At 37.3% G+C, this 25,909-nt stretch overlaps 1 protein-coding gene across 1 annotated transcript in view; it reads left to right on the plus strand.

Annotated features, from left to right (window-relative positions):
- Positions 1-25,675, plus strand: part of ADK (adenosine kinase) — a gene marked incomplete at its 5' end in the record, with an annotated part of 80,641 nt that extends 54,966 nt beyond the window's left edge. Inside the window, 2 exons of the mRNA XM_010088005.1 lie at positions 8,114-8,200; positions 25,551-25,675. Of these exons, the coding sequence (XP_010086307.1) occupies positions 8,114-8,200; positions 25,551-25,675 (212 nt within the window). The remainder of the gene's footprint in view (positions 1-8,113; positions 8,201-25,550) is intronic.
- Positions 25,676-25,909: the final 234 nt, after the last annotated feature.

Raw genomic sequence — 25,909 nt, forward strand, 5'->3', positions numbered from 1 at the left:
AGACTGGAAATTTTTAATTTGTCTGCTAGGTTAGTTATTTTTGTTTTGTCAAGCAGCCTGTTTTTATAGTGTTGAGGTTTACTTTAAATGACAGAAGTGCACACACTGTAAAACCTGTTTTATTACCTTTTTGACTGCCTGTATCCTACTGCTATGCTTTAAAGGGCTTGTTACACAAATATATGATTCAAGAGCTCTTGACGGAAACTGCTTGTCAAAACTGCTATTTTAATAACTGTATCCATATGAATTTAGTTCAGTATATAGTCAATATTGTATAAATTCAGATTTGAATAATCTAAGTTAAAATATATGAAATTATTTTAAAAGGTGGTAGATTCATTATCCTGCTTAAAGCAATGGTTTGGTAGTACTTTTAAACTGATTAAGAGATACCATAGACATCATAGTTAGGGATATTTAGTTATCTAAGACATGATCTGCAACTAATTTACGGGAAAAATAAACTTCACTTTGGGCCAAATTCTCTTTCTAGACTGGCATAATGCTTAAAGAATTCAATTCAAAACAGTGGAGTTGCTCTGATTTTAGCTGGCATTTTAAGAGCAGAGTATTTTTCCATTGAGGTGAGAACAAATTTCAGCCTTCACTGCAGTGTCATCTTCTAATAGATTTAAAATACGCAAAAGTCTGAGAAAATTAAGTTGGCAACCATGTTTCATTCTTCAAAAATAAATAAGTAGTCCAGGGACATCTTAATTAAAGGCAACACAGAATTTACAAATACAGCATGAGAAGAAAAATATATTTGTAAAAATTCTAGATCTGAGCTCTGACTTGAAAGGATGAAAATATGAAATTTCTACATGTAATTTGAATATTCAAAGAAAATGCTGTATAATTTCTATGGTATACCTACCTCGGCAACGTCTAACTGGTATTCATTTTTTTTTTTTTTTAAGGAGAAATATATATATGCACATGAACTTATTTTTAGTAATGTTTCTAGAGAAGGCTGTCTCCTTCATTCTGATGGACTGATTGTATTTATGAAACTAAATATAAATTCTCCCAGAAGATAAAGCTCCTTAGGAACTGCTCTGTAGTGACCTAACGCTCACTGCTTCTCTTTTCAGTCTTATTGATGCTCAAGTAAAATAGGAGTGCCTTGGGCCCGTTTCTGCCTCCGCTGACGACCCATGCTTCTCAGATTATCATGTAGCATAAACAAAGCTGTCATGTAACATGGCATTTATTTAAATGATGTGATTTCTGTGTTCACCACTCTGAAACTGAGGTATAGCTAAGGAAGCTTGCAAGTTTTGACAGGTGTGTTTTCCCCACTAGGGCAATATGCTTAATGTATAAAAAATGTGAGGCATAATACAGTTTTCGTCCTGCTCAAAATCAAATTAATAATGTGTTTTTCTCCCTTTTTTCAGACAATACCCTCATAAGCTTTTGGGTAGGAATTGCTTTGACCTTATTGTAGGCTGATATTTGTCAGAAAATTCTCCCACAGGACAGTGTTTTCATGGTGCAGCTGGGCAGTGGCTTGAACTATGTAGAATACCATGATATGGAGTACAAACATACATGGATTCGTGCTAGTGTGTGGGTCAGTGCGAACAGTAAGTGAAGTGCATGGTCTGCATAGTTCCCATAGACAAGTTTCAGAGGGTTAGAGAGCATGTGTGAGCTAGAACATATGTATTGGTGTAACTTGGACATACATATGTAATGTATTCTTTCCATTAGACGCTGACATTCCAACTGTCATTGGTCATATGTGGTTTTGATTCTTTAGCTACCTATTTACGGACAGAAATAGATTTGTTTGTGTTTCCCATTGCCATGTACAGCTCAAAAAATAATAGATTTTAAGGGAGTTGCCTTGGTTTCTTACATGTAAGGTTCAAATAAGATGTATAGTGGCCAAACCAATATATGTAGAATTTACAGTGCTATAAGAGATATTTAAATTTGTTAATATCAAAGGCCACCTGGTGTGTCTAGGCTCACTGCAGTAGAGCATGCTCTTGATAGACTTGGATCATACAATTCATGTGTTTCCTTTATTGTAACCCACCTCTCCTGTCTTCAGGACTGATTTTGTTCTGAGCTCTTCATAGTAGTTCCAAGACAGTCATTGTGTTGTAACACTGAAACATCTGCAGAAGATTTTCTTGATTTTGGTGCCTATGACTTCACACCCTTTGCCTTTCCCAAGTCCTCAACCCGTTTCCCGGTTCAGACAGAGATCACAGGAAAAAGATTCAGGTCTGAACACTACCTTATGTCTTCAGCAGCCATGCTGAGTTAGAGGAGTGCATTTTCTGGCAGTTCAGCGGGCACAGTTTCAGCTCCCTCAGAAATCTGTGCCTAGCGGGCAAATGGCAATACTCTTGTGTGCTCGGAAAGGCTTTTTCAACAGAGTTCATTGCCATTCTAAACCTTAAACATTGTGACACATGCCAGAAAAATTCAGCAGCTTGTTCTTTAGGGCAGTTGTTCCATATACATATGCACATATATATGTATTAAAAATGTTATATTAGCACCAAACTGAAGCAAAACTAGTATTTTCTGTTGACCTCTTGCTTCCCCCTCTTTTGCACAGTCTCAGTGTATAGGTTACTTGTGCAAACAAAGAATTATTTAATATAAGAAATAAAGTAGAGCTTCAACTCATGGCACTGGCAGGGATGATATAGAAAATACTGACATGTAAGTGGCTCCCACACCTTCTACAAAGTAAAGGAAACACATTTGGGCCTATAGAAGCTATTCATTAGTTGATGCTGTTACATTCTTTTTTTACAAGCATTGTAACTAGATACAGAGTTCTGAATCTGATCTCATACTGGTATAAATCAAGTTATTTGGAAGGAGTGGTATTGAATTAACAGGAGTGCAGACAGAATCAGATGTAGTTTCAGAAGATATACGCTGGGTGCAAAAATAGTGTTTGATTTTACATCATTGCTAATAGTTGATGTGTATGAGTGTATGAGTTCCTTTGGAGGAACCTTCCTTCCCCTGTTAACTCTAATCCTATGAGTCACCCTTTAGTGAGTTGCTATGATGATGACTTCTGGATAAAAATACTCTTGACTAGATAATGGGACAGTGTGTATGTCTGAGGAGAGCTATAAAGGGAAGACAAGTCTCATTGAACATCTTTGGATTAACTTTATCTCCTGGGAGAGTGGGAAAATGTGGCCTGCACACTTCCGTTTCCCCTACAGATAGCTATAGGACCATGAGTAGAGCCACAGAAGATTCAAAGTCTTTGGCATCATATTTCTTCTCTGTTTCTACTGAATATTAACTAGCTGCCTCTGAGGGACAGTACTTTGCATCCTGGCCAACACAGCTATATGGACTTACTTTTGCTTAGCAAGCTGCAAAGTGAATTTTAGCCTGATAGCACTACTTGGGTCTTTTATATGGAAATAAATTCATATTTGTATTAATTTTATCATACCATAGACATATAAATGCATTATAAATGTCAGCTATTCTTTTGTTGGCTACATGTTGAATTCTTTAGAATACAGACTCATTTGTTGTGTATTATTAAAATACTTGATTAGAAAGATCCCAAAGCATGTGGCTGACTTGCATCTCGTTTGATATACTACTTAACTCCATAGACTTGCACAAAGAAAATCCTTATTTTTCTGACAAGCCCTACATAGCTGCAGCACCAGACCAAACAGTGCACGGAACTAGATGGAGGAGAAGAGGAGATGTTGGCTTGCAAAACAAGGCAAACTTAACATGCACGCAGAAAGTGCCAGGGGGCCTGGAGTGTTCATCCAGTACAGCTCTCTGAATGTCCCAGCCTGAAAATGCAGGATCTCATTCTGTTTGCTTAGAAATGACAGGTTGAATCAGCACTGCCAGGTTTGAAATACATCTGGAAGAATACAAACTGGAAGTTTTAAGGATTTCTGACCAGGGGTTCAGTGCACAGTGCCCTGCCCCACGTTGATTTACGTTATTGAGTGTGGTATCTTTGTGTGAAATACAGCAATGACAGCATTTTTTTACTGTAGAAAGAACAGGAGAAAGTGTTGTTATACTAGTGATTTTTAAAGATGTATTAATGTGCTGAAGAAGGTACAGAGACTTACTGCCTATAGGCTTCTCGGTTTTACCTTCTGGAGAGAGGTAAGAGCACAGAATCATCCTGACTGACATGGGCTTGTTCCAATGTTTTTCTCATCACTTCTTACCTTATAACTGCCCAGAGACATTTATAGGTTTTGAATTCAGGTTTCTATGTTCTGTGAAGTTCTTCCTGTCTCTTTTTTTCCCCCTCCTTTCTTTTTATCTGTTTTTGGCCCCCGATCTAAAGAAAATTAGAGAGGATGGAGGTGGGGAGGAGATGGGACAGAATTCTGTTTCACAGTTGTTCCTTTTTTTACAAGTTAAAGCTCACAAAGGAAACATGAATGTGTCTCCATCTTGTAAGCATCTGTACTACTACTACCAGCCCACGGATCAAAAGCTTATTTAAGGAAATAGCTAGACTTTTTTGTATATATTTTAGGGCTCCCTTCTTCCTTTTATTTTATTTTAATACAAAATTAAGGACACTCCAACATGTTGCCCATAAGAGTTCTGTTACAGGTAATTAAATGTAAGTTTACACATTTAATCTACTTTTAAGAGCAAGAGAGACTGGTAAATGACCCAGTTAAGGAAAGTACTCAGCCTAATTGGATGTAATGATTGCTTGCTGGTGTTTATTACTGTACTAAGAGTAGACGTGTAGTCTGTGATTCTAATTTGGTTTAAAGACAGACCTGTAGTATTTGCAGCTATCATCAGAGTTCCATTGTTTCAGTTAACATCATGAAATAGGCTTGTGATCATTTGAGAGTTTAAATGTATTAGAATGGAAGGAACACTGTTTTTTCAGTTAATACTGGTGTCCAGTTATCTCTCCAGACTGTTTTACCTACAAAAATATCTTAAGCTAGATATGCTAACACGTTTTTGCCCGAGGAAAATATAGATTTCACATATTTATGTACATAATGTGACAAATTAACGAAAACTAAATTTACCAATGAGCTTATACCTTCTGATTTATCTGTGAATATTGTCTTCAGACTATGAAATCACCACATTAATGTTTGATTTTTATTGTTTCTGTATCCTCTAAAACAGTTGAGTTCCTCACTAATGTAAAATCCTTGAGAGAGCTGAATCAAAGTCCCAAGATTTTAAATTTCATTAATGCTTATTACTAAAACCTCCCTGATTATAGACACCTTATTGCCATTTGCACTCACAATTCTGGGCTTCCAGGAAATTATATCCGGGTGGAATGTGTCGTATCCCAGGGTGTTTACTATAGGAGATATTTGTTACTTAAAAATAGAACACTGGAGCTTATGCCTGGAGGAGCAGCACTTGGACTTCAGAACACTTACGTAATTATTCTTTATTTCATAAGTTCTCAGAATGATAAATTAAAACAGAATTGACTTTGAAAAGCAAGGCCACTGATGACCAGCCACTTAGCCAAGGTGTCTCTGTGTTTGCTATGATGGATTTGGGAGTTTTAGAATGTAATAGATGACACACAAAAATGAAGTTAAAGCAACATTAAAGTCACAAAAGCCAGGATATTCAGAATGGAGACTTCTGCTTCATCTTAATTCACCCTGTTGTGCCTAGTTGTTATATAACACAGATCACTGAGAGATGTTAGTTTTTTTTATGCTATTACACAGACATAGCAAGGTAATTTAATGGCAGCTTTAATTCTAACTGACTTCATTTATTGTGAAATAAAGGAAAAAAACCACCACACCTGGGTATTATTTTGTTGTATCTTTCAATATGTATTATTGTTAACTGTAGTTTGGTAGACTCTACTATGCTAGTTCTAAGCCTATTGGATGTGTGGAGATGGTAAAATCTTCATAATGTAGTATGTGTAAAGCCATGCTCACTCCTTCTGAAACTTCTGTACTTCAAAATATGAGATTATTGCTCCTCTTGAAAATACATAAAGTTGTAGAGACAGGATGTGTGACCCAGGTAGAGATGGAAAACTGCGACCAGGAAAGGAAAAAAAAAAAAAAAAAGATTGTTCTTGTACCAGCCAAATTCCTTGATGTGTTTGGGGTTTTAGACTAATTCAGCTGCTTACAATTACATCTAATGGAGAAAGAATAAAATAAGTGTTCATAGTGTAGTACTTACCCACAAGTACTATATGGAGCTGAGGGAAGGAATCAGGACAGAGGAGAAAAAGAAAGGAGAAAGATGATGATGAGAACTTTCATTTGTGTTAGTTTGCTTGAGTAGAGTAATATTTGATGCGAAACCCCACATACAACATTCAAAATACAGTGTCTGTGCATTATTCACTCTCTGTGCCCAAACACATACATTTGTATGCCCATGCAAGGTTCTACTCTGTATTTAACATAAAACATCTGTGTGTGCCCATGCAAACATGGGAAGGAAGCAGGTTAGTTTATTACAATGTGTCTTCAACAGAGGTATCACTTTGTTCATTGTTTCAGTGTTATCTAGTGCAAATCATAAATACCTTCTTATGAAATGGATGAATACAGTCTGCTTGTCTGGCAGAGTTTAATGTAAGATCTCTCTTTCTTGGTTTCCAATTCAAATGAATCCTGTTTAAAATTACAAAAAAGCATTGCTCTTGAAGACTCTTAAGAGCACAACACAGCATTGAAGCACGTTTCTAAATAGCTTTCTTAACAGGATGGGGAGTAGGATGCACTGAGAACCTGTTCTTTAATTGGAATATTCATCTTATGTTTTTCATTACCCTTTCTTCCTTTGCCTCTCATGGATGGTTGTTGCTAATGCTCCCCTCCCCTCCCCTCCTGGTGGGCCAGCCAACAGTTCCCTCTGGAGGCAGCATCATTATATCTGCCTGGTTCACTTAGTAGCAGATGGTGAAGAGCAGTAGAGCTGATACACTGCATTTCACAGAAACCAGGATCCTTCTGGTTCCTCTGCAGCATACACAGACTTGCCTGCTTTGAGACTGTGAATTCTTTATGTGCCTCCAGACGAGGTTTCCTTGTTTGCTACTGTGTACATACGTCAGTGTAAGAGTGATTTTTGTGATCTGCTCTGTTGCTGGACAGTGAAGAAACTACTCATCTCCAGCTTTCAGCTGCTGAAGGATCTATTTCCCATTACAAAAAGAAAACAGCTCTGATGGTTTTCATTTTCACTGGTTGACAGGCTTTTTTTCCCCCTCCCCTTTTTTTAATGCCTGCTGTCTGCCAAAGGACAATCTGTTTGCTCTGAGACAGTTTAATGCATGCTGACTACCAGAGGCAGAACTTCCATTGGCTCTGTTACAGGGGTAATTTACACTTTAACAAGGTATTGTGACAAGGTGGTAATTATATTTTTATCACGTCATTATGACATTACCACCTGGAAAGCCATAGCTGATTAATTAGTGGCATACATTAAATTTATAACCCTAGAACTGTAAAGTTATCATACCTAAGTGGCATAATTATGTTGAACAGTGGTGTGGCAGTGAATTGGAGGTGAAGATGCTGAGTATCCACCTATTGCAATAGGTTTAACGAGTTCCAGTAGAGGGCAGGGAACTGCAGAGAAGGAAATATTTTTTTAAAAAAGGAAGAGGGTGAAGCCACTGAAATGTTGAAACCGAATCTAGTAGGGTGGCAGGTTGCAAGGCTTCTTACATATATGTGTTTTTTAAAAAGAGGTGATTTGAAAGCACTTTGATTTACACTAGTTCCTGCTTTTAATTTCACAGCTTTATTTTAGTTAGTTCATGTGCACTTTGGTTTTTACAATGCAGCAATTTCTGTTCAACTTTTGGAGGCTTGGACTGGTCATTCTGGAGGCTACATCACTTCTCTGCAACTAATAGGAAACACTGTTTTTTCCTATGAAAAACCTAGCAATGGATTTTTCTTGGTCTCGTCCATATGCCCACATCCTTATGCAGTAAATACAGACAGAATTATAAACCAAATCTATTTTTGTCCAAATTATCATGTTAAAGGTCAGAGCTCTGGTTTTTAATTGTTTTAATTTTCACTGATGTGCTTTTCAAGGTCATATTTCCAAGTAACTTGTGTCTTATTCTCCCCTTCCACTTTAGAAAATGAAGTGACTACTTTCCCTGTGTTGGTGAGTGATCAGAGTGAAATTGTGGATACCAATGGAGCTGGAGATGCATTTGTTGGAGGTATTTCTTACTTCTTGCTCTTGCTTGGATATTATCCTATTGTTCTCTCTGTATAAAATCTACCATCTTTTCTTTCAACTGTCCTTCAGAATGAGCTTTGTTCTTTTTAGCTTTTCTCTGCATCCTGAAGTTATAAGATTTAATTAAGTTCTGATTTTCAAAGGGAAAGTGTGTTCTGTTACTTTAAAAATAATGTGCCATTATGCTGTACTCTGGTCGTTTTCTTGAGATTAATTGTATCTGTCAGACTGTTGCATAAACAAGCTGCATCAAGTACTTTATAGTGTACAGAAATCCCTCCTGGCTTAAATGTTAACACATTGTTGTTCTTTAAAACAGGTTGTAGTGAATATTAAACAGTATATTAATAAGTGAGCATAATGTCTTCTGATCATGTCAATTTTGGTTGAACATCTGCTTCCAATACAATTATTTGGACATCAGAAAAGAACACAAAGGGTTAATTTGTTAAAACAAACCCATAAAATATCTGGCATTGCTTAATATCCATTTGCAAACTTACTATTTTTTTTGGCACAAGCTCTAAGGAAAAAAGAGGATGTTATGTCTATGCCTGTTTTAAAAAATGATTCAATATAAGCGAAAAGCCAATCTAATCCAAAAGTTCTGTCATTCATTGCACCTTCATACATGTAGTTCTGTGATGCACTATTGCATCGTGAAGGTTCTAATATCCAGTACATAGTAGCTATAAGGAGCTTCATTAGTCACTAATTTACTGGAAACATTACCAAAGAGACTTTATAAATAGAATTGCAGGGCTCAGTCTTGTAGCTGTGAAGGGGATAACAAGCAGTATGTTACCAAATTAAAGCTTCGGAATTGTGTCCTGTTTCAAGAAAGTATTCAACGTAAGCTTAATCTTCAGCATGGAAGTAATTCCATCCTTACTCAAGTAATTAATCCTTACATCACTTAAACCGATGATAAATTTTCAATATATGCTTAAATCTGTCTGAAAATAGGAATGTTATTACTCATTGCTTTGGTGCTTTTGTGAATCAAAAAGGGCAGAAATAGAGGGAAACATGTTAGGTCATATTATTCATAACACCTTTTAGTTTGCGCTTGTCACTCTCTATTGTTCCTAAATCACAAACAAGAATAAATTTGAAACAGTAAGAATGACTTATGACATAAATAAGATCTTCTTCAAGTACTTGTCCTTGTGTACATGTGCTCTGTGTATCAGTTGTGCCAGTAAGCTGCTGTTCTTGTTGTAAAAAAAAGAGAAAAGGTCTTGCCTATTTTGTTTTCAGATCCTGAAAATAAAATAATACTGGGTGGGGTCCAGGTGGGCAATATGGTGGGCATCAACCAAGCTTTGCCTAGCAGGAAGCAGCTTTTCATGTACTCACTATATTTATCTCAGGTTGTATTTCTTCCCTGTTCTTCAGATTGTAGGCATTTTGAAATCAGGACTTTTCTTTTTAATAATCGTACCTTTGGTCTGTCCTGGTTTAGCTGCAGGGAGAGTATTGTAACTAAATAATCAGGCTTTAAGAACTGCCTGGCTCTTACAACCCTTCCTCTTTAAACAGTATCCTTTTCCCTGGTGCTGCCATTACCTTCCTTTTTTCTGTAGAAGGGCTAAAATGTTGACTTTAGTAATTATTCAGAACATCCTGAATGGATAGGCTGATATAAACCCCAACAGACTCTATTCCAAGCTGCTACCTTCCACCAGCAGTGTAAGGAGTTCGCATACATCCTGTCAGGCTGGTCTTGGATCAGTTGTGATCAGATCCTTTCTCCAAGGGGAAAAATCATGTGGAAAATGCTAAACGCTGTTGGGAAGGAAAGAAAATAGGTCTTCTAAAAGATCAACTCATTTTGTCATTCTAAGTCTGTTGAGATAACGTGTCTGGATACAGCAAGCTTCAGTGTATTTGGGGTAATCTTAAGAAAAGTCTTGTGTTACTGTATATGGACATAAATTATTTTCCTCAGTTACCCTACAAATAGCACTGAGGCATCAGAAGCTTTTTGTGTGAAGCAAAAGTGCAGTTCAGTCCAGTGGTAGCATGGCATTGTACAGTTCTCCCTTGATACTGGGGAAGGAAAGTATCACAGCTGTTTTTCCCTCTGGAATGGAAGTTGGCTTAGTAGTTGCAAATCTGTCTGAAATCTCATTGCAGTCAGACACTACCTGAGTATCGGTATGTGGGCTTAGGTTCTTGTTAGACCACATTTCTCGCTGCTGTGACTCACAAAGCAACATGAGCTTTAGGATATCCATGGTTCTTCCATTAGGTCCTGAGATATCTTAGTTCTCCTCTGTCACTCCATAAATAATAAATTGGTCGTTTATTCTCCTCAGAGAACAGATTTTCCTGAGTTTAGTCCAGATGGGAGATTTGTGAGTCATAACAGTCTAGATACACAGCTGATTCTAGTCTTATATACTGTGGTCTCCTTCATGGAGTCGTTTAATTTTCATTCCCATATGTAGGAAATAGGATACTGGACTGGATAGGCTTTGATTTGGTCTGTGTTTCATTTGGGGGAAATGTCTGTATTTTATCTATATCAAATTTTTCATGTGTTTTCAAAGTACATATTTGCAACAGGAAAAGTTCTTTATTGTCTTCTTACCAGAAAGCCCTACACAGTAACATTGGTAATAGTACTCAACATGTGTATCTTCTGTTGATTCTAGCATTGATACAGATGCAGTGTTATTGTTCTGATAGCATTTTTATAATGGAAAGGTTATGCTCTCTTTAGTGTTTTTCTAGCTTTTTTCTTTGATTGAGGTTTTTATCAAGTTGTTACTACTTAGGCAACAGTACGTATATTTTTATTTTAGTGTCCTCGTAGTAAAACGTTTCAAAATTAATCCCTTAACTCAAAAATGCACTCAGTGTTATACTCTCCTGGAAATGTAGTTACTTTATTCAAACAGCAGAGAACAAGAGTCCCATGGCAAAGCTTCCCATACTTCTCTAGGACTGGTATATTAACATGGCTGAACAGTGGGTTTGTTGGAGCAAATGTCTTGGCTAAAGAAGGGAATGTGGGATCTAATGAGAACTAACCCTATCAAGCAGGATTTATTTTACATCAGGAGGTCAGGTTTGTTACACTATCATGTTCTGAAAGGTCTTTCACAGAGGCACTCTCTTCCAGAGGTATAACTCACAGATTGTAAGGGCAGTCCTACTCAATAATTATGCCAACTTGGCAAATCACTCCTCGTGTGTTTCTCCGTGTGAAAGTGGAAAATAAGAAATCTGTTGGGTAGGTTTTTTTCTAGAACCTATCTAATTATTGAAGGTCTTGAAACCTTAGAGTCATGAAAAGGTGTAAAGACACAAAGTCGCTGGGCACTTGTAACTCTGTGAGTTTATTCATGATTTCAATGTTTCTGAACATGAAACCACTGGCCTCCAAGGAGAACTAGCTCACTCCAACAGCTAGTAACAAGAAATAAACTGCATTCTTCAGTTGAAATGTGTTTTTATTACGTTGGCACCAGAAATATCTCTGAATTTCTTGCCTCTTACTGCAGGCATCAAGTCATCTGCCACTCAGGCTGGTGCAATCCATGAATGAGAAACTGGGGTTTAAAATTGCTGCAGGTATCTTTATGCTAAAAGCAGTTCCCTAAACAATACTAAAAGAGTTCTGCCTTTATTGCTTTCCAGGAACACTGCTACCTTTTAGAAGTTTAAACAATAATGATTTACTTTGTAGCATCTCAGCACCTCTTGCTGATTTCAGGGGTACCACAGATTTTTCAGTTATAAATCCCTGAAATACTCATCAATTAAAGTTGCAATTTCACCTCTGGCTTCTGATGACGTTGATAAATGACTTGAGCTTTGCTGACATGGCTTATGTCACAAGAATCCTCTTAATGCAATTACAGCCTTTGTTTGTAGAGTTTAGGGAACAGTCTATTACTTGTTAAATTAACATTTATTTATCACCCCAGTTTGAACTTTTGCAATAATGATAATCAATAATCAAAGCATATTTAATGGCAATAAACAGATTGAAATATGGACAGCTTTACCATGTTACGCTTTCCTTTATGCCATCCTGCTCTCTTTGGCCAGAGTAGGTCTGCCTTCTGTTTGGACTCCCCTTTGTCACTGCCACCGTAACTAATTAAGACAATAAGCATCTTTTCTGATAGTTACTGCCCTTATTCCTTGCAAAATCTCTCCCCTAGAATCTGTCTTCTTAGTAGAACTGGGTAAAGCATTCATAATAAATGAATAGGAGAAGGTGTAAAATCAATGTTTCTTCAGGTTCTGTCAATATAAATATATTGACTTAGTAATCTACTCTGATTTTGTCATATATTGCATGAAAAGTACTAAGAGTATGTAATATAACCACAAATCATTTTAAAGTAGTGTGATGAAGCAGTGACAGAGTGTTCACAGCAAGTGTGTATTACTTATCACCATGCTATAAAGATATTTTTACCATTCTCAAGGAAAAGAAATCCTGAGGTAGAAGTAACTCTTCATTAAGCATTGTACAGTGCCCAATACGAGCTGATAGCAATTTGCCTCTGTCAGTATCAAAGCTAATGTCAATGGCTCAAACCACTTGTCAATTTAAAAATCGCATTGGCAGCTTTCATGTAATGAGGAATCTCATCAAGCTGCTAGCTATAGTTTGAAAGCCACATTCAGAATTTTTTTTGTGCACATGCTTACAGAATAAGCAATTCTCTCTCTTTCTCTTGTCAAACCTAGCGTGTATCTTATGAGGTGGCCAGCTACTGACCCAGCTATCAGAGAACTGCTCTGGTAGAAGACAGAGACAGCAACAAAAGAGGAACTGTCATCTTTCATACGTGCCCTTGCATGAGAGTGCCTCATGGCATCCTTTTCTGTAGAGACCACATGGCTTAGTGGAGATACATTCCTCCTTTTGTTGCTGTTTCTGGTTCCAAACTGGCCCAATAAAGCCATTCCCTCATCTTTAATACAGAGGTTAATTCTAAACATTATTTTTTTTCCATCTTTATCTAAATGTCTCTACAAAATAGATAAAAGCCTTGGATTCCTAAGAATTTGCCTAAAGGTCATCAAGTTGTTCAAATTTTAGCTTACTTTTGTGAGGTAAATGCAAATGGTTTTCTATAAAGTGTCATCCAGCTTTGATTTCAGAGTGAAGTAATATTTGGTACACTTCTACATTACTGAATGTTAAAGTAGTATCCTTAATGTGAAACATTCTTTGAATAAATTATACATATAGATATATGTGTGTTTATAAAAACACAGCACAAAAAATATAAATATAGGCTTGCAGAGAACCCACAGAGCACAGAATAATTGCTCATCATTACTCATCTGCTATTAAAAGTTTGATTAGGAAACCTTTTTTTTTAAAAAGGTCTGGTTCTGTTTTCCAAATACAATAGTATAAGTTTAGAATACCTTGACTGAAGCCAGTGGATTTAGACAAGTATACTACTGATAAAAGTGGAAACAGAATTGAACCCAGTATAGTAATTCTTAGGCTGTTGTTCTGCAAAATCCATCATTTATGGAAGGAATCCAAGAATTTTTAAAATAAAAAATCGTCTATGTGGGATTTAACATGATCCTGCTTTAAGCCAGGGGCTGGAGCAAGTGACCTCCACAGGTCCCTTGCAACCTAGATTGTGCTATGCTCCTATGAGTTCTAATCCTACAGGAATTAGGATCCCAGATGCCATTTCCTGCTCCTCTGAAAATTCACCCTCCGTTATCTTCAGAGGGCAGTGTTGGTGGCTAAAGAGTAGAAGCTGACTGAATTTAAAAATGAAGCTTATACAATGGAAATTCCATCTTCTCACAGTAAATCTGATATAGGGCAAAGATGGACTGTACTCATGACTTAGTCTAATAAGTCCCTTATGTATTTCATGTGAAGGAGTTGTGTGGATCAAGGCATGTGCATGTGTGTGAGAAATTAAATAAGTTCTTATGGATAGCTCCTATATGGCTATACCAGGAGTGCTAAACATGCCAAAGAGATCTGATAATGCCTTCAGCAGAGACAGGTGATTTGAATGGCTTGTCAGAATACTAAATTATGAGTGAGCCAGTGACTATATTAGAAAGAATGTTCCTTAATGGATTTATACAGGTCTCTTTAAGAGAGAACAAAGTGGAACAATCTGTTTTCACTAAAAACATTTCAGAGAAATTAAATATTCCTCTAATTTGTTGTATTTTAATCTCTGTATGAATCTCTGTTTTAAAAGCTACCCTCCCTCCAGTGCTCACCACCCTTAAAACATTCTAGATTTATTGCAATAGGAGTTGAAGGAACTAGGAATAGTTCTTTACAGAACAGTGGGAGCATGATACCAGAAGCTACTTAATCCACTTAGAGTGGTCTTTAATTTGTATAAGGTTTTTGTACTTGTTTAAGATACCTTGGGAAGTTGTCATCATGTTTAATCACATTTGATAGAGACAAATACAGTGGATAAAATATCACAGCTGTGAAGTACTGCCTTCTGATAACACCAGAGCCCTGAGGTGCAATTTTATTTGCCAGCTGCAAGTGAGAGCTATTTTTTGGTAATATCAGTTAAATAGTATGTGCATGTAACTTGTTATGGCTGATTTCTCCTATAAAATTTATCTTCACAAGCAAAGAGACAAGGGGATACTACTTTGAATTGTTCTCTCTTCTTTGAAGGGTAAATGTTACAGCAGAAATCAGCACTCTCAGTCTTTGTTTATACAACATGGGTGGCTAATTGCCTCAGAGCAATCCTTTTGTTACTGAGATCATGGCTGATGAGATATGAAGCCTTGAAATGAAAATACCTTCTTAATGTCATCAGCATTTTGACTGACAGGCCGTTTTGCCCATCTTTAATACTCCTGTTCCATAAACACCATACATGAGTATAATAGCTGAGCTGCAGATAGGGCATCAATCTTTGATGCTAGGGGATAACTTGCCAACATTTCATGACTTACCGTCCCAATGTTCTGATGGCATTCTTAACTCTCTCAGATAAACATCACATGTAAACCTGGGCTATTAGATGGCCACATTATCTCTGTAACTGACCTTCTACAAACAAGAAAATTAACAGATTATATGTTCCTAGTCAATTTTTCTCAGTCTCAGCTAGAGGCACATCATTATTCTGATCAATAGTGTAGCCAGTTGCTAGTAATTTCAACATTAGTACTGGCACAGTTTAGAAATTTGCCACAGTTTGAATTGCCTCTACTTATACAAAAACATAAAAATAGATACCACTCAGGAAAAACATGAGTGATATCATGTTTTCTTTTTAATTCCCTACTTCATTTCTTAACGAATTCCATTCAAAAGTATTTATTTGGAAACAATACACTCTTCTGTGCTGGCATTATACTTTAAACTGCTAGCAAGTGTTGTCCAAGTACAATTTAATTGTGGTCCAATCTGGTTTAATTGTTTTGTTTTAATTGCTACCCTTGTCTTGGTTTCTAACTGTTCATCTTAATTTTATTACATATTTTTTATTAAAATATAGTAACTTAAATATGGTAATTCACATTTTCACCTATACATTTAAAGGCAATCCAGAAAAACACATAGTAGAATTAATGTAAGGCAAAACATTAGTATACTTGCTGTCATTATTTAAATAACTTGCAGAAGTGAGAGATCCATTTAAAAGGATCCGTATATGGAATTAAAAACCCTCAGAAGTTTCTAATTAGACTGAAGCAGGACCTGATCCTTCCAGATGCTGTGTCTTTTTTCCTGTCAGTGACACGTCAGTGTTAAGGGGGCCTCAGTACACAGCAAAGAGGATTAATATTTTGCAACATTGGGTTTTAAAAGGCCTAATTTACCTCACCATAAATTCAGTGACATTCTGGACAGGCTTTGTGAGAAATAAATGTCAGATAGGTTGTGCACATTTTAAAAAACAAACCTACTGTGTTAAAAATAGATTTTCAAAACCAATTATAAAGTTTCAGTTTTTACTGTAGTAGCTATGGGACAATTACAAATTGACTTAACGCCTCAAAGCAAATCATCATGGTTTAAAATACTTTGTCATGCCTGCTATCCCTATCCTCATAACATTTCATTTTATGTTAATGTGTCGTGTTAGAAAATCATGTAATGATAAAGAAAATGTTCATGTGGAAGGTTAGAAATTACTTTAATGAGTTATTATTACCCTGCTCCCAGACTGTTGGTAATATTTTTACGTTATTTTAATGTATTCTGAGTAGAGACAGAGGCACTAGTCAGAATGGATCATCAAGAACATTCCCTTGGGAATCAGGGCAGGATGTAGTCCCCTAAGAAATGATGTGTCAGATTAAGTTGATGCTATATTTGCAGCAGATACAACAACACCAAAGAAATATAAAAATACAGTGAAATCTGTTAGTTATTTCACGTCTCATATGACTTGGTGTGGTGCTATGGAGATTGACACAATGACCACAAAGGTACTTCTCAGGCTGTGTTATTAGGTAGGAGGGTCCTCACTCAGTTGCAGCTGCCTCTATTATAGAATAGAATGGTAATGTCTCCCACAATGTGTTCACTTCCCCCACACTGGGGATCATACTTGATCATACTGGGCTCATACTTGAAGTAGAAGAAGTTGAAGTAGAAAGATGGCAGGGCTGTGACAAAAAAAAAGAAATAAAAGAAAAAACATGGTCCCAGTTGAAAGCAATGGCAGGAGCAGTGCTTGTAGGTTTGTTTGACGCTGATCTTGGACTCTACTTAAAGGGACATTCTGTTATGGGTGATAGTAAATTATTAGTATCAATCCAGGACTGTAACATATTTAGAGAGGCAAAAGATATTAAATGCCACTCTGTTAATATAGAAGCGTTATTAATATAATGCTGAGGTAGGCTATTTCAGCCCACAGAAGTCAAGAAATTCTTGGGCTGTCTAGCTACCGTATTCCCACTGCATTGGGTGTTGCTTTCTGATTCTCTTTGCATATTGCTGGCTTGCTTGTGTGGAAGTATACCTGCAAATAAAACCTTACTGAGAGACAGTGACTCTGCAAACACAACTTCAAATCTCATAGCTTTTGTGCATGGGAATCCCAGCTATGAAGTTACATTCATGTAGCCTTTTTTGTACTTGTTAAAAGTACAAGAACAGAGGATAGTACATAGTATTCTGTTTTGTTATGCTTACAGCTTCATTGTTTCTACATTAAATTAGTTAAATTGTCTTCCTCTTATCCCAAGCAGTAGGTTTAGTAATCTGCACCATTTAATGTCAATACAACAGATCTGTTTTGTGGCTCAGAAAATTTCCTCGGGTCCTAATAAATGAAAGCTTATTTCATTCTGCTGTCTCAAAAATGGCTAAGGAGAATTTTAGCATTTGAAGAACACTTCTAGGAGACTTTCTAGGAAGTATTTTTAGGACAAACAAAGATAAATATTAGCCTGGAAAGTAGTTTTTTCAGATAGTTAGAGAAGATGCTTCCAATGAAAATACCTGTGTTTGATTTGGCATATATAGTGCCTGGAATAGTCCTTGTAAGCTTGGAGGGGTTTTTTTTTAAATCAAATATTTTCCCCTGATCCTGGCTGTTGGAGACAAGCCCAAAGCCACCAGATTCTGATCCAAAAGGAATTTCCCATGGATCATCATGTGGACTTAAAAATGAAAAATAGGAACAAACCATCAGAAGTTATAATTTGTTGCCGCTTTCCTCCATCCCATCTTTCTTGGAGCATATTGTAGACTGAAATGATTCTTTTCTTGGACAGTGATATGTGCTGGAGAGTTTAATAGAGGTGATATACAACAGGTTATAAATAGAGTCCACTGAGGGTGATTAATGTGGAGGGTGTCACAGTATAAAACACTTAAGCCTCTCCTCCAGCTTTGAGCTGTCCTCCCTCAAAGGGTGGACAGTAGTAAGTCAAAGCATAGACCAGTGACTGGAAAACTCCCATCAGTCTCAGCAGGCTTCAAATCAGGTTAAGTTTTCTCCATCCATTGCACAGCCTTCAGGACCAGACCCCTAGAGTTACAAACACTGTTCCTACTTGCACAAAGGCATCAAAGAAACTAGACTGTTAGTTTTACGTAGAGAGACTCTCTGATGGACCCAAGCATCTACACAGGCCTTGGGAGGTATGCTCACACCTTATTCTACGAGCTCCAATGAGCTGGCCCAGTGGGTCCAGACGGTGGTAATCATATATGCAATGCAATAAAATTATTCAGCCTTAAGTAACTGATTCCTAATGGAACAACAGAGATGTAGTGGAGTTTTATTTCATTGTTTTTATTGTTACATTTTTGCAGGAATATTTCATTACCTTTTCCCACATTTAATGGTTTAAAGCATTACGGTCTGAACTCTTTTTTGCTTTAGGTATTCAACACCTCCTCTCCATTCCAGGAAAAGGCTGCTAAACTTTTTCATAGGCATCTAGTAAAGCAAAATTGCATTATTTGCATGTGTCCATAAATGACTGTATAACCTCAGACTGAGGAAAAAGTACACCCATCTGAGTGATCCTTACAGAAATTCAATGCATTCAGAATGTGTCTGTAAATATAAAGAAAACAAGAGGGATAGGGACAGCAATACTAATACTAACTGCTTTTCTTGAAAACATGCTTGGTTTAGTATCCGTGCTAGTGATTAGAAATCAAGAAGTTTGTGTAAGAGGGTTGTACATAAACTGTGAAATGCATTTAGCATGTGACCATTTTATAAATAAATATAGACTTCCGAAACATTCTATTAGTGATCTCATAGTTTTGTCATTCTCTGGAAGTAAAAATATTGACATTTACCAAGCCATTTGTTCCAGCTTTCTGATCTCCTGCAGTTTATTTTTATAACAACCTTATCGATGAGCCTCTTACTCAGCTCTCTAGGTTTAACAGAGTTGAGTCGATTTGTTACCACAGCTTCAAGTAGCTGTTACAGAACAAGCGAGACATCCTAATAAAGCTGTAAACGTGTTTACTCAAACATGGTATTGATTTTACTTGGAGAGGGAGAAGCTAGTGCTTAGCATGGTGTCAGAGAGGATGAATTTAACTGCAGTTTTTCATTGTCATCTGTCATGGTTGTGAAATGCTAAGTGAAGCCGCAAGAGGATAATTAGAATTGCCAGAAATTTAGCCCCTAAAATCAGTTAACCACTTGGGATTTTTGTAGTTTAATTAGTTTTTATTAAACTTTCCTCCAGTGGTATAGTCAGGAAGTCTTTTCTAATGTTCTTTTCAATGAGAGTGAGATTTCAAGGTTTCCACTTGTTAGATGTGCATCTTAAATGACTGGTTTTCTGAAAGGGTTGGTAACCTTTTTTCTCTCCCTTGTAATTAGCCTGGCAGTACAGTTCTGCGGAAGCACAAAGCAATCTCATTTTAGGAGATGGAAAGACTCTTGTTTACTGTGTGCACTTGTTTGTACATGTATACATTTGTAGTTAATAACATACGTGTGCATGTGTGGAATAATTCTTGCAATATATTCTGAGAGACAAAGAGCTAAGGTGTGTGAAGGTTGAAAGAAGTATTGTGTATTTGAAGATGCTTACATTTAATTTGTCTTATATACAGTACGCCTAACGTGTCAGACCACAGTGCCAAAATGCATGAAAATAGAAGTCAAATCCCACCCTTAATCGAAAACCTTTCCATTTAGAATAGCTAACATTCAGTTTGATAGCAAAGGGCAGGGCCTCTGGCTTACCACAGTTCTTGGCTGTAATATCCACCATCTGCCACAAAATTTAAAAAGGAGAAACCTCGGCATGTCGACGTATGGTCGTTCAATGACTATATTGCAGAATCATCTGATGCCAACACCTTTTCACAAAATCTAGGTTGGCTGGTTGGCCCTTGGCACCAGCATTGCCAACCAGCTGATTACAACTGACCAGACTCATGCTACCACAACATTAACCCACTCCAACAGCGCTAAGAGACATCCAAAAAAGCCTCCGTCATAAATTGCTAGGGTAATGTTTCTTGAAAACTCTATCTTCCCACACTGCTGGCCTGGAAAGCTAGTGGGATCACATAAAAATAGATGAGCGTTCAAGCAACTGTGATAAATGCTGTATGTAAACGAGAGTGAAAAAAGGTGCTTGCAACTGTCCCCCTTAGTGGAATGGCACCATTTTAAAAAGGGAGTTCACAAATAAAGCTGTGGAAGATTTAAATTAAAAAAAAATAAAAAGAGGAGGCAGCTCAGCTATGCATGATCCTTTCTGTATCTGCAACAATTTTGCTGGTGAATGGCCTGGCTAGCATGGATTATATTAGATGTTTCAGGGTTCATCTGGAAGAGGATTCTCTGGGAACATCACATAGCAAAAATGTTTTGAGGGGCTCTGACGAAGGGTCAGCTTGTAATTGTTTATAATTAATGCATTTGATAATTGATTTTTTTTTTCTTTTCTCTCTTGCATTTAAAAAAGTACATTAATTTTGCCTTGGGCATTTTATAGAGGTTGGAAGTATGAGAGAGACTGCAGAAAGCCGAGTAGTGGGGGAGCTGGGTGTCGGAGGCTATAAACGGATTTCCAGACAGCATTAGTAATTAACAGTCATTAAAATTAATTGTCAAGTGTACAATTTGAAATGAAACATTTGTCTTCAGTATGAGCTGTTTTTAAGTGTTGTTAAACCATTACTGAAGCAGACCAGAACTGTTTTAAAATCTCCACTATTGGACTCCCACATTCCTATCCAACTGCACTGACACTAGGCATTCATTCAGAATTACCACTGATAATCAGGAAACAAAACTTTCAGAGGAATCACTTATTTCAGTGAAATTGCCTTTGAAATGTCTGTTTTGCTTGTGCCACAAGAAAATGAACTGGGTTCTCCTTTAATGATTTTTAAGTGCTACTCAACTCTTAGAAGTAACAAAGTAAAGACAACACCTTTTGTGTCAGTCAGTGGACTGTCTTGCTGTGTCTTGTCAGATTTGTGTTGACATTCCCGAAGAGATTTGAGCTGGTTTCAGTGAGGGCCTTGGTTTGGGTCTGGATTTTGAGGCACAAGCACCACTTCTGGCACTTGGCTTGCAGAACTTTTCATTTGGTGGTGAGCACAAAAAGGAAGAAAGCAACTTGAGTTTTCTGTCCCCAATTCTGTTTGCAGACCTAACAATTATAAGCATTGTCTTTGAGCATGTGTAGTAAGGAAGCTGACGATAATAAAGATTAACTGTCAGTTATTTCAGGCACACTTTTCAGAGCAAAGTGATTTCAGAGATACCTTTCTCTACTGAGCAGAAAATAAATAATTATGGGCCAAAAGTAGCTGTTGGTATGTTATCACTTCCATCATCTAGGAATGCAAATACATTTTGTACCACTCTAAGGTTTAAAGCAGCTTTTGAAGCAAAGTTGTCTTTGCTTTCTAGGAAGTTGATGAATAAGTGGGATGAATTGGACACAGTTCCAAATGAGTTCTTATCATGACTAGGTACAAGCTGGTTACTTGGATGTCCACACCTGTGAGGGACAAAAGGCATCCCAGTCTACTCTGAAAGCTTACTGAGATGGCTAATTACAGCAAGGTGGCCTACTAGACATCCTGCAACTGCAATTTCTTTTAGTCTATAAACACTTTGGACGTCAGGGCAAAAGGCAGACAAGTGGGAAAGCCTTGAGTTTGGTTCTTGCCGTTGTGTTCTAGTGTGAAGAGAGTGGTACTCGTCGCATGTAACACTGTCTACAGCTTCAGCAGTGTAGAAATGCTAGTGCAGAATAGTGGCAAATGGAAGATGGTAGACATTATTGCTTGCTTGTTTTGGTGAAATATTTGAAGTGAGGTTGTCTTGTGTAGCCAAAATGCACTTCACTCCAATGATAGCCAGGAACTAGTTCAGGCCATGGAAGAAGTTAAAATAGTTAATGCGCCACTTTAGTATGTGCTGGGATGATCTAGTTCTGTGATCCCAGGTCCGTTATACAGGATCAGAGTTCATTCCTGCCCTTTCTGTCTGTGAAATTGTAGAGGAGTGTGAAGCCTGAAGCCATGTTCACTTATCTTCTTGCATTTCCAGACATGGCAACTTAAAGAGATTACAGCCTTCAACTGCTTATCATCTTCCCTCCACTGCCCTGCTCGCTGGTAGAGCTGTTTGAGTACTCACTAACCCACTGCATTTTCAATCAGCTGGGTTAGCAAAGATCTACTATTCAACACCTTACTGTTTAAACTAATCTTGGCTCATTTTGACAGAGTAACACGTTATACAAGCAGCAAAGAAGGATGGTGAAAAACATATGGGTCAGTAACTTCTTCAGCTGGAACTCAGAGATCTGAATCCATCCTTTGAGAGTATGACTCATGGGGTTTGCATCACAGTACCTTATACACTGGAGGAGGCAAACTCTGAATTATATTCTGACTATGTGGCTTTTTACTGCATTAACTAAAAAGAACATTCTGCAGCTAAGGCAGCTGACCTGATAGAGCTCTTTGTTTCTTTGCTCAAATACCAGTGCTTTCTGGTGTTCCCTCTGGGTCTGCTCTGCCAACTGCCTAGTCTTAGTATATGATGTAGTTCTGTGTTTGTGATATGTGTATTTATATTGTCATTCCATGCGATATTGTGTCAGATACTGCTATTTCTATTTCATCTATGAAATACATACCTTTTAAGAGAAAGTCAACAGACAAGAGAATGGTTTGAGGGCAAACTCCCCACTGCAGTTTCTACATATCTCATGTATGACAGCAGTACTTAATGTCATTTCACCACCACTCTGAAATCACAGAGATCTCTCATTTCTATCTCCAATTAGAACAGGATGTTTTTTTCACCTGATTCTGCTTTAACTTAGATCAGAGTAAACAAGAAGTAGCTTCACTGAAGACAAAAGATACATGCTAGCTTGATACTACAGTGAGCCTGGGAGGTGTTGACAGTCTCAGTCTAGGTGGTATTGAAAAATAATTCATGTTTTATGGTGCTACTGTTGTTTGATTTTCTTATCTTCATGTATGTTTGATGCCTGTGTCATAAACATAGAGGACAGTTGTTCTTTCATGGATAAAGCCCTCTCTAAATTCATGCTCTGCACAAAAGCTAGCCTTGTGTTTGCCTTTGGAGGCCTGCCCAGTGCATCTTTGATTCTTACTGAGTCAGAAATGGACTGTCTTAACAGCCTCGTTTTACATACGGTTACAACTTGCTCCCAGGTTTTAACAACCCAGAAGCACACTGGCAAGCTCTTGCCTCCCAGGCAGATTAAATTTAATGATTGACATTCTCTGCATATCCAAGAAAGTTCCTCCTAAGAATGCATGTTAATTTAATGGAGAGCAGACCATTTTCATCTTGTTATTCAGAAATGGTCCGATTTCTGCCAGGCGTGCTGTTTGAATTTCTCAACTGTTATTCAGCTACTACAGCTGGACCATCCTGCCACAGTTGTGTTGTCTGTCATCCCCTGACTGCCATCAATGATAGCACTCACAGCACAATTTCTTCCCATTTCAGATGCTCATCTTTGTATACTGAAAAAAACTGTCTTCTCCACTTGTGCTTATGGACTTAACTTTTGTTGGTGAAGCAGTCATTTTTTCCCAGCTAGTGTTAGTCAGTATCTGTGAAATTCCAGCTAATATGTAGTTCTCTAGAAAAGTATTGATGTCAGAAACATACAAGTTTTCCCCTAGTTGTCAACTAAAATACCTACTTTCGATGGCCTCCCTATTCCAATGAAAAGTGTTTGATTTATAGATTTAGTAGTTTCAAACTCTTCTCCCATTCAGTGCAGTTTAGAGAAAGCTATACATCAACTAGGCTTCTTTTCACTATCAGTCATAACTGAGAAGCCAAGATAGATTTAGTAATTCATGAAAACTGAGTCTTTTGCTCACCAGTATTATCCTTCATTAATCTAACCTTATTTTTCATATTTTACATTACTTTTAATCTTCAAGGAGCAGACATTATTGCGTAGGATAAAATATTTTATAATCTTTTAAAAATATGCTTTAATGGGCCACAAAAGAAAATATTTAGAAAAGGAGCACAAGTTAAATGAGAGCATCACAATATAATGTAGAGTCTTTGTTCCAATACTAACCAAGCTGAACAGAGAAAGTGTATTTGGAAGCAAGCTAGCAAAACGTATCATCTTTGAATCAAAATCTGTAATATGTCAGAAATTGGTACCTATGAGCTACATAGTCCTTATGTGAGACGTGGTTTCAAGACTAGATTTGTACTATCAAGGCCCAAGGCCTGTCAGAGTGTGACATGGGAACTTGAAATGGTGGGTGAAAGCTTTAAAAAGAACATGTTTCAGCTTGCTGGAATTGTGATTTTCCTGGGCAAGTCTCACTTTCCTTCTGTGATTGGATGAGGAAGAGAGATACATCTGAAATATATTAAAAACAGTATAAAAGTGAATAAAATACTACCTCTAGAATAATAGAGTGGAGTTTTAAATTCTAAGATACTAAGTTTACTTTTCACATCTTGAAAACCTGTTACAAATGTAAAATAGATGTTTCACCTCTGCCTTAAGTTCTGTCATGCTTTCAATCACAATAGTTTCAACCGAGACAAAATGTTTCGGGAATGAGGGACTCCATTTCTGGTGCCACTTGTACTTAACTTTTCCAAGTACCTGTGAATAATCTCCTTTTTAGGACTGTCTGCTTATATTCATTTAAAGAGGTTCTCTGGTTTTCAAAACACTCAGTTCCCAGTGATTTCTGGTTTTGTAAGCCATGCATGCTAGGGCTTTGTTAGCTAAAGCAGTTAACAAAGTGCCCTGACTCTGAACATGCTAAAAGGTACCCACTGTTTCTGAAGTCTTAGGTTAAATTTCCCATAATCAGGGGCAACAGATGTTATCTAACTTTCCTCATCAGGTGAAAAATTCTCACCTTCTTTTCATTGTGAACATCTATAACTGTGAATATAAATAATATTTATTTGTTATGTGCCTTTCTCTTGCTTGCAGAGTGACAGTTGTGTGGGGCTGTAGTTGTAGCCAGTATGAACAGGAGCTCTCTTCAGCAGGGAAAACTTCTTTGTTTTTAAAATGGTATTTAAGGAATCAGGGGTTCTCTCTGGAAAAGAAGAGAGCACGAACTCTGGTAAAATCATTTTGAGGGCACTAATAAAGATCAGTCTTGATAATCTTTCATTTACTAGAAGCTACCAAATGGAGACTTCAGGTAAGAACAGCAGCACTCCATCTCAGCATGTCACTCAAGCACAATACTAAATTTAAAGTACCCAGGCTACAAATGTACATACGGCTAGGCCATTATTTCAGGGCTTTGCCCTGTGGTAAACTGATACACTTAAAACCCAAATCTAACCATTTTCTTCCTTCTTTTTTTCTCCTGCTTTGTTCCACAGGCTTTCTCTCACAACTCGTCTATGACCAGCCAGTGACTGAGTGCATCCGGGCTGGACATTATGCAGCCAGCGTAATTATCAAGCGTTCAGGTTGCACCTTCCCAGAGAAGCCTGACTTCCACTGATACTGGTAAATTGGAGGGATCAAGAGTAATTCCCATGTTGCCATGGAATTGCTGCCTAAATTTTTCCTCCTTCCCTTTCCTCACCTTTCCAATTACCTGCATCAACACTTCTGTACTTTTGTTCATTGTATTGTTAACAAAATATGTATTTCTATGGTATTTTCCTTTTCATACAACTACAATGTCTCAGTAATCTTAACTTTTGCAAACAGTGCTAAGTGAAGCTTATTCTCT

Source organism: Pterocles gutturalis, unplaced genomic scaffold (assembly GCF_000699245.1).
Source record: "Pterocles gutturalis isolate BGI_N339 unplaced genomic scaffold, ASM69924v1 scaffold45096, whole genome shotgun sequence".
Lineage (NCBI taxonomy): Eukaryota > Metazoa > Chordata > Aves > Pterocliformes > Pteroclidae > Pterocles > Pterocles gutturalis.